This window comes from Brachyistius frenatus, unplaced genomic scaffold, assembly GCF_029030835.1.
Source record: "Brachyistius frenatus isolate BFR_SWC_R1_liver_20210118 unplaced genomic scaffold, ASM2903083v1 Contig_305, whole genome shotgun sequence".
Lineage (NCBI taxonomy): Eukaryota > Metazoa > Chordata > Actinopteri > Embiotocidae > Brachyistius > Brachyistius frenatus.
In genome coordinates, this window is record NW_027210904.1 from 50,957 (window position 1) to 65,617 (window position 14,661).

The following is a 14,661-nucleotide window of genomic DNA, read 5'->3' on the forward strand; positions in this document are numbered from 1 at the left end:
GCCAGAACACTACCATCACTTGTAATAAAAATCCTCTGCAACACCTTGTAGCCCGTGAAAAGGCTCCGGGGGCGGAACAAATGACTCACGGGGAGGAGGTGAAGCCGCGACGGGCGGTCCAGCGACGGGCGGTCCAGAGACGGCCTGGAGAGAGAGAGAGAGATCCCGCATCATAGTCCCGAGCTCTGCCACCTGGGAGCCGAGAGCCTGTTGAGCGTCACAGTCAGTCCCTGGAACAGCTGATGGTGCTGTCCGATGAGAATCCCCTGGTTCGCAAGCGCCCTCTGCAGGTGGTCCGCAGAGATAGATTCTGCTGCGGTCGCTGGGTCCACGTCTGGTCAGTTTGTTCTGTTGTGAGGTGTGCTTCAAACGAACCCAAATGCAGACAAAGCAGCGGAATGTCAGGTGAACCAAGTCCTTTATTTCTCCTAGGTATAGATAACTAACAGGAGGCACACAAAATGTCTGAGTCCAAATGCGCGGCTATGCGCTCCTCCACGATTGCGGCTGGCTGCCGGCGCGGGGCCTTGCCACCCGGGAATCCCGGAGATCTCCTTGGCACGTGACCGGGTGACGTAGCTCCGCTGGGGGGAATCCCCAGACTTCTCCTCAGCGGGCTGATTGGCTGGATTGACTGTATGACGTCCGCGACTCGACACAGGATCGCCCAAACCCTCGACAGCGGATCTCCGAGGAACACACTGGAAGGTCTCTTCGTGCAAGTGATGCCCGTGGCTCGACACTGGACGGAATAGGCAGGGTTGACTGTGTGACACTCGTAGCTCGACACAGGATTGCCAAGATTGCCGCAGATGATCTCCGTGGAACGATCTGGAATCTTCTTCGTTCAGGTGGGTGCCCGTGGCTCCACACTGAAAGGCAGGAAACAGGAAACAGGTTGGAGTCAGAATCGGAATCTTAACACCGGGAGACGGACGGACTTACTGGACTGGTTGCGGGAAGACAACGGACGAACTGACAACCGGACGGGCAGGAGACCAGGGTATTAATAGCGGCCGGCGTAATCACTCGGAATGCCGCTCAGCTGTGCTGCCGGAGAGAGGTGCGGCAGTGGGCGGTGCTTGGAGGAGGGTACTGCTGAGGGAAAAAACAGACAGGGAAATGACAGGACACAGGAGGAGAGGTATTCGGGGGTTAAACGGGAAAACACACTGGGAACAGACAGGAATCCTAATAGAAAACTAAAAAGTAAACCAATGTGAAGTGCAAAAAAGTTCCTCCAGTGGACACCTAAGGCTAGTTCCAAAAGCGAGTCAATCACCGTAGACCCTCATGTTAAAATGCCCTTTTCAGCCCCTGGTTCTCACTGTTGCCTTAAGAAGAGATATAAAGATGAATAAATTAAAAATCTGGAAGCGATCTGATCGCATATTGAAAATATGTATTTGTTTCTGCTTTGAGACTGTGTTTCGAGTGAGAAGTGCAAAATTCACAACCTATTTTTTACTGATATGTTTACAACAACAAAAATAATTTAAAAAAAAAAATCCTGTTTAATCACTTGTTTTCCTATTCAGTTATTTTGAAAATAGAATGAATGTGAATCACCACAGACAAAACAGTCATGACTGTGGTTTAATCGTTATAAACCACATCAAAACATAATGCTTTTTTTTTTTTTTTAATCTCTTTATTCATCTTCATTTCACTCCATTGAAATGACTGGTTAACAAACCAGAGGTACAGTGCACATTTTAAGACATCTGTTTCAAGCACCCGGAGTGAATGAACCAATAAGGAAAGAAAATACAGAAGCTCCAAAATATACTTGTTTCAGCACTTTGAGCGACCGATACCATCTCAACACTTCATGCGTCTGCAGTTCCTGCTGTCACATCAGTAAAATGTGCAAAGCGAGCGCACAAATGACATTACAAGTACCGTAAACTTGAATAAAATAAAAAGTAGGTCATCAGCTGAAGACGTAGCCATCACAAACAAAGCAGCGACGCTAAAGGACCGGGTTAAAATACTAATGAAGAACGCAGGGCCCGACAATCTTAAAACTTCAAATGATTTGGCATAATGGACATTTTCACACAAGAACTTCCATCAGGAAGACAAAGTCCAGTGGATTTGACTCTGAAAATAATGAAGTTTCCATCAGTGAAATGTAATAGATCAGAAATGTTTTAAACTAAAACCTTGCAACGAACATATGTAAAATGAGTTGCCTGACCACTTTAAATTTGAAATGAAATACAGAAATGTTTCATCAGTGACAGTTTGGAAGTGACACAAAAGAAAGGAAATATGAAACAAAGGGAATTAGGGACAGAAAAAGGGACTGAAGCTGCAATATATTGTAACTGGAGCAGATCAGAAAACAAGGGCTCTTCTTACTGAAATATCATACAGAAATAAAAGCCTTTTTTTCATATAAAGGCTGTTCCTCTGTGCAGTTGAAGTGAGTAAAAGCCATATTTACAGAATTGATGGTACCTTTTCAGGTCTAAGCCGAGTTAGATTCCTCCTCCGTTTTCGGAACAAAAGATTGAGTGGAATTCTTCTGCTTCATCCCAAACTCAGAGGTGCTGAGTGAGCCCTGGGCGGTGCTGAGTGAGCCCTGGGCGGGGCTGAGTGAGCCCCGGGCGGTGCTGAGTGAGCCCCGGGCGGTGCTATAGCGCCGGGCCATCTCTGCCAGATCCTCAACCAGAACACTCTCCAACACTGTGCCGAGAGAATGCCTGATCTTACTGCACAGGTCAGGGCAGCTGAACACATACAGAATGGGGTTGAGGACACTGTTAAGGACGCCAATTGTTGCTGAAATCGGGAGGGCCTTGCTGGTAAATGACTGCACAGGATGCTCACTGGGAACCATCACCTGGATGATAATGAACAAGTGGTAGGGAGCCCAGCAGAGAATGAAGCTCACAACCACGGCCATTACGAGTCGAACAAAACGGAAAGGCCGCCGGCAGCCTCTGCGGGCCAAGGCGGTGTTCACGGCAGCATAGCTGAAGATGATGATTATGAGAGGGATCAGGAAGGCTAAAAGGAGCCTAAATATCGCCAGGCCTTGCTTGCGATGATTACATAAAGACTGCAGGTCATGTGGTCCACTAGGGCGGAACAGAGCGTAGTTGTAGTAACAGAGAATCCTCCCGGTGGGTAAGGTGATGGTATCACGGAACATGTAGAAGGGAATAGTGCAGACCACGGCCAAGGCCCAGATTACCCCACATATGATGCCCACGAGTTGGATGTTCCTGTGGTTTTGAGCCCAGACGGGTCTCAGCACCACCAAGCAGCGGTCCATAGAAATGGCCGCCAGCAGGAAGCCGCTGACGAACATGTTGAGGAAGAAGACAGAGGATTGGATGCGGCAGAGGGTCAGGCCCAACGTCCAGGTGTTGCCTTTGGCCATGAAGACGGTGAAGAAGGGCAGGAAAGAGGTGGTCAGCAGGTCGGAGGCAGCGAGGTTCAGGATCCAGACGCTGATGATAGAGCGGCGGACATGGAGGCCCACCACTACGAGGATGATGAGGTTTTCCACGATGCCAAAGGTAGAGACCAGGCCGTGGAGGGAAATGGTAAAAATACTCAAGGGACTTAACTTGGTCGTTTGGTTTGAGGGGGTGAAGGTGATGTTTGCCCCCTGGCTGATAGAACAGTACAGCATCTTGAAAGGAAAAGGTCTTGATGTCGCACGGAGCAGATTCAATTCAGACTGTTGCTTCACACGGCTGAGATCTGCAACAGAGATTCGAACATGCAAAGCTGAGCATTAAAAAATTGTATTAAGAAAATAAATAATGAAAGGATATGGAAAGAGAACTGTTTTAGCTCATAGTTTCTTCCAATAGTGGTACAGAGCTCATGAGATAGTGAGCTCATTTAGTCTCAAGTCACAATGCACTAAAATCTGACTGAAACCGAAATATTTTAAAGCTGTTTTTTAAGTTTAAGTAATGTTTTATTAGTTGTTAATACATCCATTATTTCTGTTTTACAGAGCAATAATAAGTATTTAAATATCACGACAAAGAGTTTTCACAACCTGGCAACTCATAATATTTGTCTGACAATGCAGGATTATTACTTGGCCATAAAGAATCAATCAATGTCAATCAGTGACAACTTGTGAATATTTATTGTACCTTATTAGAAAGTTGAGGGAAACTGCAGGGCTGTACTCGTACACTGTGGATATGAGAAAAGATGAGTCGGTGTCATCCATTAAATCACCAGAGAGTTACAGTACAGGACGGTTAGCTCACAGGTAAAACTCTTTGCGGAGCGCCTCCGGGTCTATTTGTTGTCTCTGGACGACATTACTCTCAGAGTCAACTATTTACCCTTGATGCCAAAATGTATTGCATTATGTAACATTGTTGTAAGACAGCACGAATTTGTAACTGTATCAAAGAATGATGTAATTTAACTGTTGAACAGTGAGTCAGTAGAATTAGCTTAAAATCCAAGCTGGATGAAGTTTTGTCGAGAATGATCTGCCTCTGCTTTCAAATCCCCTGATCTATGTGCTTGCCATGCATGTGCACTCACAGTATGTACAAACACTAAAACAAACACATACTAATACAAAACACTTCTTTGAAACATCAAGAAGTATGGAAACTACTTTGCCTGGATTGGTAATAATTGCACATCTGCATGAACAAAAATGACACGTGGAGATCCCCAAGGCTGCGCTCTCAGACCTCTTCTGTTCAATATCTACATGATCACACTGACTCAGAATATGGAACAACAAAAATCTAAGTGCATGTAATATCACTGTCATGACGCACTCATATCATATACATATCACCCAGTAAGATAATTGAACAAATCAAAATGTCCAGGCCAATTACTAATGTTAAAGATCACAAATCAAGCCAGAGGTTTTGGTGTAGTTAATGACTCAAATACAATTTTGACATTCACAATGACTAAATTGGACCTTTTTTCATTTTAAGAATATATCAAAAATTACTTGACTTACTCTACATCTCAGGATGATATGTTTATCTTTAGCAGACTTAATTATTGTAGTTCTGTCATTACATATAGCTGAAGCTCATTCAGAACATTAGAATCATTGCAAGTTTAGAAAAGTGCACCACATCAAATCCTCGTGTTAAAAAAAAAACGGACTTTCAAGAACTACTGTCGTCTCAATAAGAACGGAATGGTTTAAAGCCCAAATACATTATGACCCATCCACCCCTCTGCTGCTTGACTGCTGTGCACGAGGCATCTCCTCTAGTCAAGACGAAGAAGCGTTGATGAGTTATGTGTGGCAGAATTTTCATCCACAAAAGGATGCAAAATTGAGTTGCACAAGCCTGTTGCACTTTATACATCTGCAGCACATCTACACCACAGAGAGTGTATCGAAGTTCAAACGAATGCAGGATGTTTTAGAAAGATCAATTTGGATCAAATTTGATCGCGAAATCAGGCAGCTTTGTGGAGTAAAACACAAAGAAACATGCTGTGGTGTCAAAATCAGAGAAATGGGTCAAACTTAATATCTGTCAAATCGGTGATTCGCACTTCCTTTCGAAACCCACAAATCGTATGCACCTGGGTTATGTACAGACCATTTTCCACTGAAGGTGCGACGCCTGCCTTCGACTCCTTTACTTTAACCGCCATCACACTGAAGAGTCTGAACACCGAAGAGGAAAGGATGCTCAGGTTTTACGTGCTCTTTGTTCTTGTCTTTAGAGCCTGTAAGTCACTCTTTATTCACACTGAAAATGGTTTCTGGGTATCTTAAATCTTACTTGAAATGCCTGTGATTATGCAATTGTGGTTTTTTAAATTTTTTTTTAATGTGTATCATGATGTTTGCATTCAGCGGTCATCTTTATCTGTGTTTCAGATGGTGCACTGCTCTACGCTAACCCTGGAGATAATGTGACTTTACCTTGTGACTATGTCTTCCGTGCTAAACATTTATGCTGGTACAAGCAGGTAGCAGGGCAGCAACCTCAGATAATATCCTCTTCCTACAAACATTCAACAGACCCCAACATCTTCCACAACCAGTTTAAAGACAACAAACGATTTACAATTGATAGTGGAGAAGGGTTCTACCATCTGAACATTTCCAACGTCCAGGAATTGGATTCAGCCATGTACTTCTGTGGAGAAATCAGCATTACCGTCACTAATTTTAAGAAAGGCATATTTTTACTTTTGAATGGTAATTCTTTTAGATTTTAAACAGTCAACAATTTAAAAGCTATTCATTACATTTTTCCATTTGCTGTTTGGTTTCATATCATTTCCTAAAATGTCTGTTTTTTAAGAGTCCGGTCGCAGGTCTTTCCCCCAGCAGCCGGAGTCCAACTCTGTGCAACCAGGAGGCTCTGCAACTCTGAACTGCACGGTGCCCGCTGGGGCCAGAGATGGAGAACACAATGTTTACTGGTTCAAAAAGGATTCAGAAAACTTTGGAATCATGTACGTCAACACACAGAGCAGCCGTCAGTGTGTGAAGAACTCCACGTCTCCAGGCTGTGAGTGCAGTTTATCAATGAGGAACCTGAGCCAGTCTGATGCCGGAACGTACTACTGTGCCGTGGCGTCATGTGGAGAGATACTGTTTGGGAACGGAACGAGACTCAGTGTTGAAGGTGAGAAAAATACGGAAGCTACTTCTTTTCTCTTCAGGCTCGTATTTTTTTTAAATTTTTTTTAATCTTGGTTTACTTTGGTTTCTACGTTTTATAGAGAAGCAGTCTGTCTTAGTGCCTTGTGTGGTCGCAGCTCTGGTTGCGTCTGTCGTCTTGAACATCGTCCTATGTGGTTTTCTCTGCCAGATGAACAGGAGGAATTATCTTCATTCTGAAGGTACAACTAATGATTATCTATCGCAAAAGTGATGTCTTGGAAAGAATAAGAAAATAGGCTGATTGTACTTAAATTCATTTATTTCCGTACACACACTTGTATTCAGCCATGCAGATTGTTTGGGCTTTATTTTGAGGTATCTGCTTACCAATGACAGATGACTATTTAAGTTAATGACTACCATTTTTTTTTTTTTTTTTTTTAAAGGGTCACATCTAGATCACACTGCTGACAGTCAGGTAATTTAAAAATAAAATCTTCCAAACATGAGTTACACGTTTGTATGAAGACAAATCCAAAATGCATCTTTCTTATTCCCAACAGAATGAAGATGTTTCTGGTGTGCAGTACGCAGCTCCCCACTTCAAAAAGAGGCAAGACACGAGCAATAGACAGAGAAACACAGAGGTGGTTTACTCTGTAGTTAACCGGTCGGGCCTGGAGTGAGTTTAATCAAACCAACCCCCCTCCACTGCTGCAATCGTCGTTCTGACTGCTGTGTTTTTAATTTTCGTCAATATATGTAATGAAATCAATTAACTTTGTGTTTTAAATGCGTTTGATCATCTTTAATCCTGTTTCTGATTAACTGCAATGGTAAAAGTATAATCATATTATTGGGGTTACTAAATAAGCACATGGTTGAGGTTAGGAAAAAAACAAAACAAAACATGATTGGGGTTAGGAAACAAAAAACAACTCGTTGCCACCTCCTGTATTCTAACTTCATCGTGCCGTGTAAAGCGTGACTATTTCACGTTTTGCTGTAGCAGACCGGCGTGTCTATTTCACACTTTGCCATGATACTGGGTTACAACGACTTGAGTTAGGGAACTCACAAGAGGCGGATGACAAACAAAATGGTAAAAAGTGAGAGAAGCAGCTTTTATAGTACCTACTGTGGATTAAGCTTAAAATACTCTGCATCCACCATTTCCCATAATGCAAGCCAGTTATTTATTCTTTTGAGATTGTGCAAAGTTTCAAAAGATCAAGCATTTCACAGACAGTTTAGCTCTCTTCACAACAAGTCATCTCAACTTCATGTGTAAACTTTGTGGAGCTCCTTTAAATCATGTCAGGTCTTTCTGTTCAGTAGTTGCGTGCAGTTAAGCTGATAGTCGACAGGGAGCAGCATTCCACCGAAAGATTTCACGTAAGCGCTCCATCATGATGCTGAACTTTAAAATAATCAACACATTTTGCTTGAGTTATGACAAAAATAATTTGATGTGGTCGCGACCACCAGATAGATACGTTTCGATATACGCGTTATTTAAATTCAGCACACCGCAGGGTTCGATGAACATTTCAAAGACCGATATTGGTGAAGCGTGTCCCGTCTGTTCATAAAACCTATCCACCCACAGACAAGTGATTAGATGTACTGCTGTGGTCGACTGACATAAAAAGCTTCTCTCTGCCCCCCTAAGCACCACAACAGCAATGTTTTCTGTCATTGCACAAAGACTTCTATTTATGGGGGTTTTTTCAGCAGAAGACTTTGCAATCAAAGCACACACGTTTATTAACTAGAATTTTACCAGTCAGTAGGTTAGCCAAATATTATAATCAAATCTGACCAAATGTGACATCAATATCTTCATCCGAAGAAAACTAAAGAAAAAAAAAATTTGAAAAATAAAGACATGACGGTTTTTTTAAAGTGCTGAAGTCGGCTGACTGATAACAAACAAAAACACGCCTTGTCTCTGAGTTCCCGCTCTGGTCCATCTCGTTCACATCGAGTTCAGCCGCGGTGGTTTTGTCACCTTTACCCTCACACCCACGTCTCCCTCCTGCTGACAGGATGTCTATGTGGTTGTATTTTCGATGTTGTTTGTTTGTATGTTCAAGTCGCTTCACGTTAACGCCCGTGTTCTTTTCACTTCTAACACCCACGCATACTTTTATACTTCCATATGTGTTTACAGGTTGAAAACCAATATACAAAATCACACTTTTACCATCATGTAGAAGAATAAAAGGACTATAAGAAAAATATCATGTGACTTAGTGATACAGTTGACCTGAAGCTGTCACAGAATATATAGAGGAAGGAGGAGGAGGAGGAGGAGGAGGAGGAGACGCATCATGACGAGGTTAGAGTGGATCTGGCTTTACTATCTCCACTCTGTAGCAGCGGTTTTTTTTTATTCTAGCCGAAGGTCTACATGATACTGTTTTTAATTAATACATTTGGGTAAATATAGAGAGAAACACATTTTAGTTGTAAATAGTGAAACGTTTCCAGTGTGAGCCACAAAGGAGAGATTTGTTGTCTGCGCAGAAGTACACAGGAAGTCTATTTATGCAATGACCTGAATCTTCTACAAACCAAAAGCACAGAGGAAAAAAAAAAAAAAATCCAGTGTTACCGCAAGATGTCTGCTGCCCAAAAACATGCTCTAATAGCAGCTCACAGTGTTTCTGACCTGTTTTCAACATGAGAAATAAATGATAAATGGAGACAAATAAATACAAATAAAAAAAAAAAAAATCACTGAATCTCTTCAAAACGTTGTAAAGATTTTAGAACATAACTACTATCAAGATACTTTTTGAGAAAATTTCAATATGAGAAAATTTGAACTTCTCCAGTTGAAATGCACAGCAGCAGTTGGATTTGTCTGTCTCTACTGAAACTCAGCATGGTGTTCAACAAGTATGAAAAGTTAAAAAAATTATCTTATGACCCATCTAAAGTACATTAGAAAAAAAATTCTACCATTTGTCACGTTATATTTTGTTATCTTTATATCTAAATGCTCTGTACTGGTCAATTAAACTGTCACTTTCACCAAATCACTCTCGAACAGCAGCTGTTTTTGTTCCAACCCTGCTTTGCAGCACCTCTGTGTGGCCGTGCTGAGAAAAGACAATCTACAAGGAAATAAAAAGACAACCCACTTTCATCACTTAAAAACATTTGGAAAACCTGGCTTAAATGCATCCTAAAATGTGTGCACTTATGGTTTAATTTGAGTTGAATGAAAAAGAAAATCTCAGGATTCAGTGAAGTGTCTAGTAAAAGAGCATCTTCTAATCTAAAGTCTAACTCAAACTTTGTCAGCAGCACAAAAACACGACTACTGAGGACTTGGCTCCAATTGACATTGAAATGACGCTGCAGAGTCAAGCAAGCAGCCAGACGCTCAACATGCCAAAAACACAGTAAACAATTGCTCTAACAAGTTGCCCTTTATCGTTTTCTTTTGTTGCACATACAAGTTAAAGCTTTAAATGTACAGCACTGTTTCCTCTCTTCACTACCTCACATTCATTTAAAGCAAGAATGGCAGGGCACATTTTCCATTTAAGCTTTGACTCGTTTGAGAAACAGAAACATTAGGCCACCCTGCAGTCACTGAACGAGACTCAGGATTTCTGGATTTAAGTGAGAAGACTGTTGGCCAGTGAAGCCTCGTCTCCACTGAGTCAACAGTTGGGGAGGTTTTACTGCAGCTCTGTAAAAGCATGAACCCTTCAGACCACAACGATCAAAAGACACGAGTGAGTCACAGGCAGTCGTCTGTCTCTGATCAGTAAAGCTCTACGGAAATTACAGTATTGTACATGCAAAAGAGGTGAGGCTACATTCACTTTCAGGCATGGAAATAGGTGAAAATGACCGATAGAAACAAGCTCCTTCACAATCAAAGTCAAAGTCAACATCATTGTTAATTCACCATATGTGCAAGACATACAGCGAGATCAAAATATTGTTTCTCACAGTTCCACAGCGTGCAAAATAAAAAGATAAAACAAGAAAAGTATAAATATGTAACAATAAAAATGATAAAAACAGACAACAACCTGATGCTTGACTGCAATATATATTTATAAATACGGTTCCATAGTGTCAAAAGTTCAGAGTTTATGGGGCAAGGGGGACAGAGTTCAGCATTCTGACAGCCTCATGGGCGAAGCTGTTTCTCAGTCTGGAGGAGCTGCACGGAGGCTGCGGTACCTCCTCCCAGAAGGCAGCAGGCTGAAGAGGCTGTGAGGGATGGGTCGAGTCTCCCACCATGCTGACTAAATGTCTAAACATTTACCACAATGCACTACAATACTTTATATTGCGTTTTGTAATCAACTTTTGCAATCAAATACCTCAGAATTCAAAGTTAATTTTACCACATGAGAAGGAAGTGAAACCAACCACTGTCAGCAAAAAGCACAGAAGCATCCGTCAGACTAAATCACTATGCTGCTTTAAAAATGGTAACAAAGGTTATATGGATTGGTAGTACGTGTGATAAAACAGTAAAAAAAACAACGAGGGTCGTAAATTTTAGTTCATTTCATGTTATAAGTAGTTAAAACAGCCACCTTAGACTAGCAAGCAAAATACATGTCATACAAGTTATATTTCTGTTGATTAAAATCATTATAGGGCATACAAAACATAAAAAGAAAAGTTGCCTGAGGCATTTTGAGCATTTGTCATTTTCTGAAATAATGACAGGACAACGCTAGACCCTAGCTTCCACTTCAAAAGTAACCTAAATCGCGTATGACGTGTCAGTCGCCCAGTTTATGCACATCTGATAACACAGCTGTCCACACAGGCAGTAACAGCATGCATTTCACTCACATTATCACCCAAGAGCATATTTTTGAACGTCTTTTGATAACTCTGCTGATGAGCCTGTCGTGCTACACCTCCCGACTAGGGACTGTGTGATAGTACATAACCAACTCAAAGTAAACATAAACTGGTCTTTTATTTTGTAATTTGACAGGCATAGTTAAGTCATCTGCAAAGATGGCAATCCCTTTTACTTGTATGCACGAGATGCAGCTGTACATACGGGCCCGACAATCCAACCTTAAACTCCCTCGACTGGCATTGACTGAACCTCTAAGAATCCTCCCTGTACATTAAAATGACATATCTACAAGTTTTTCTCCAAGAAAAGAGACTGTCAGCAGTCCAAAACAGAACTGCTCATCCAGACCACTGACTGTTTTTGTTTTTTTTGCTCATGATATGCTTTGTAGCATGTAACAATGAGTAACAATGCGCAAAACGTACGATTTTGATGTGTACATGGAGTGTTACCATCAAAGAGAAGTACTGGAATAAATGCTATATCAAACATTTATCTATAACTGGCATGATAAGACCAACTAGCAACCTACCATGATGTCCCCCATCGCTTTGTGAACTGCCATTTTGAAGCCTTGACTCTGGATTTTGGGCTGCTGCCATCTTATTTTTTTGGAGCCAGAAGTGACAATATTGGGACAAGCTCGGGAGGAGCGAGGGGTGGATCGGCTTCTTGAATGGGAGTCTGTTGGAGCCAGAGGTTTTTTGGATGCAGCCCCTAGTGGCCTTCAATGGTGGCGCTTCCACATCGGCTTCACTTGTCATCCCTGGAAACTACATCCATTTCGATTTAGTCAATGAGTGGGACCCACAATGTCCCCTTGAAAATATGAACCACAGCCATTATCACCTTTAACTTAAAATGGTTGAAATCACCAAACTTGATTTCTCTTTTACTTTGTGTCTCCTACACACTCTATTTTAACCCACTAATGCCTAAATCCACGCACATACAACAACCAGAAAAACAAACTTGTGTCATGACATAAAAATACAGCACGTTTTTTTTTCTTCCCACAAATACAAAATTCCCTTTTTTATCCACTGCATATTATGGAGAATACTGACATGCACCAGCAAAATGTTGTCTTTATGGTGTACATGTTACATCTACTGTCCTTCAGTGTTCACCACCAGTGAGGGAACCAAAAGGACTCAATGGACCCCTATTACACCTCCAGTCACCTGATCAGGCTGATCTTTAGGACAAGAACATATCTTAAATCTAACTTTAAACCAAACCATTCAGCTTAGCCAATCACAAACAGCCTCCGTCTCATATAAGAGTCGAGTGCATCCGTCAACACAGACTATAGACCGGAGCGCTTCAGAGATGAAGCAACTTTGCATTTTTCTTGTGCTTCTCTGTAAAATCTGTAAGTATTTTATACATTTTTCCACTGTTTCTGTGCATGGCTAAGATAAGATTAAATAAGATAATCCTTTATTAGTCCCGTGGATAGTGCAAACAAGAGACCGTAAAAAAACAATATATCAAGAAGTATCATAACTAAGTAATACAGTAAAGAATATTGACTAAGAAAAAGTACAATCCACAATCACTAAAATATAACTAACTAAAGACAAAAAAAAAAAAGATATATACGGACAGAATAATTGTTGTATTGCACGGTGTATTTATATTGTATTAATTATAACTATAACTAAAAATGGGTATCATTTTGATAGAAAGTACAAATATTTTAAAACTATAAATAACATTGTTGTGGTTTTCTGTGCAGGTCAGGTGCAAGTTGTTCAGACCTCGAGTGTGATACAGGATATCGGGGTGAAGACAGCTAAAGTTGGTGAGAATGTGACTTTACACTGTGTTTGTCGAGACGATGCTGTAACTTTCCTTTCATGGTACCAGCAAACCCTGGATGGAAATCCAAACCTCATATCAACTCGTATGAAGGAGAGCAGAGAAGCAAATATCTACACCACGTTTAAAGAAAGGTTTCAAGTCCCTGCACTAAGGGAAAAATGTATCAACCACCTCATAATCACAAACCTTCGTCTGTCGGATTCAGCGACATATTACTGTGGGGTTTTGGTCTTCAACAACATTGAATTTGGACAAGGAGTTTTCCTTCAAGTCGAAACAAGACTGTCAAACATCCGATCTACTGTCCATCAGCCGGCGATGGAGCCACTTCGACTGGGAGAGTCTGTGAATTTGAGCTGTATAGTGAACACTGAAGCATGTGTGGGAGGTCAGAGCCTGTACTGGTTCAGACACGGTGCTTCTCAGCCTGCAGTCGTGTATCCCGGAGAGGGACGGTGTACCAGCCTCTCCAGTGAAAAGCATCATACTGCATACTGCACTTTAAACCTTGCAATCAAGTCTGTGAGCTCTTCTGACGCTGGGACCTACTACTGTGCTCTGGACTCCTGTGGGGAGATTGTTTTTGGAGATGGTACAAAGGTGGAGATTGTAGGTAGGTAATCATGGCAGATATTACATATCACTGTTACATATACCTGTAAAACGGCCATTAAATTATACTGTCTATATTTACATGAACATAAATATATAAAAGATATGAGAGATCTTTTTTTCTTGCATGTTTGGTTCTACCAAAGCCCCCCCTCTCCTGGTATCTTGCCTGAGTGTGGCCCTGGCAGTTTCCATTACTGTGCTTCTTGTCTTGGCTTTCATCATGTACAAGGTGCAAAAAAAGCTGCGCTCTGTGTGCAAAGGTGAGATTTCTGTCAATTTATGTCAATCAATATAATCTTGCTGTATTAAACTGACTCACATGCTGGTTCATATAATTTGCTTTGCAGGGACTGTTTCTCATGTTGCATGTCCTGCAGCCTCAGACGCTGTGGTAGGTGAAATTAGATTATAGTAAAAGCCAAATATACACCTATAAAGTCTACTTCCTCTGTTATGTTTCCAGTTGTCATTTTTCACATTATTTTCCTTTGTTCATTTGTTCTTAACAGAGCCAGGAGGCAGACAGTCTCCATTACGCTGCTCTGAGTCTAAAGAGAAACAGTGAGCAACATCATCAGGAGGACAACATGGAAAATGTTTGTGTATACTCTCGAGTAAGGAGCAGACATGAGTGAAGGGCCACTTTACTGTCTCACACTGATGCAAGAAATGGATGATTGATATGTCTGAGTGTGAAATAAAATTGGAAACAAAAATTGTCTGCAGCATTTGTATGTAAAATAAATTCAGAGAGTTCACTGCAGTCACAAGTTCCAGC

The 14,661-nt window shown here is 41.4% G+C and overlaps 3 protein-coding genes across 3 annotated transcripts; 2 read left to right on the plus strand and 1 right to left on the minus strand.

The window, feature by feature from the left end:
* Positions 1-2,473: 2,473 nt before the first annotated feature.
* Positions 2,474-3,646, minus strand: LOC138635370 (prostaglandin D2 receptor 2-like). The gene is made up of 2 exons (XM_069722798.1): positions 2,644-3,646; positions 2,474-2,580 (listed from the first exon to the last, which is right to left on the minus strand). Exons 1-2 carry the CDS (start codon positions 3,644-3,646, stop codon positions 2,474-2,476), a joined length of 1,110 nt encoding a protein of 369 aa, XP_069578899.1.
* Positions 3,647-5,560: 1,914 nt separating this feature from the next.
* LOC138635381 (uncharacterized) lies at positions 5,561-7,334 on the plus strand. Its single transcript, XM_069722812.1, has 6 exons — positions 5,561-5,702; positions 5,855-6,178; positions 6,285-6,611; positions 6,709-6,828; positions 7,036-7,067; positions 7,153-7,334. The coding sequence occupies exons 1-6, from the start codon at positions 5,561-5,563 to the stop codon at positions 7,273-7,275; spliced, it is 1,068 nt and encodes a 355-aa protein (XP_069578913.1). The 3' UTR covers positions 7,276-7,334.
* A 5,439-nt stretch (positions 7,335-12,773) lies between these two features.
* Positions 12,774-14,586, plus strand: LOC138635376 (uncharacterized). The gene is made up of 5 exons (XM_069722805.1): positions 12,774-12,816; positions 13,183-13,881; positions 14,027-14,143; positions 14,231-14,274; positions 14,393-14,586. The coding sequence occupies exons 1-5, from the start codon at positions 12,774-12,776 to the stop codon at positions 14,516-14,518; spliced, it is 1,029 nt and encodes a 342-aa protein (XP_069578906.1). The 3' UTR covers positions 14,519-14,586.
* The last annotated feature ends 75 nt before the right edge of the window (positions 14,587-14,661 follow it).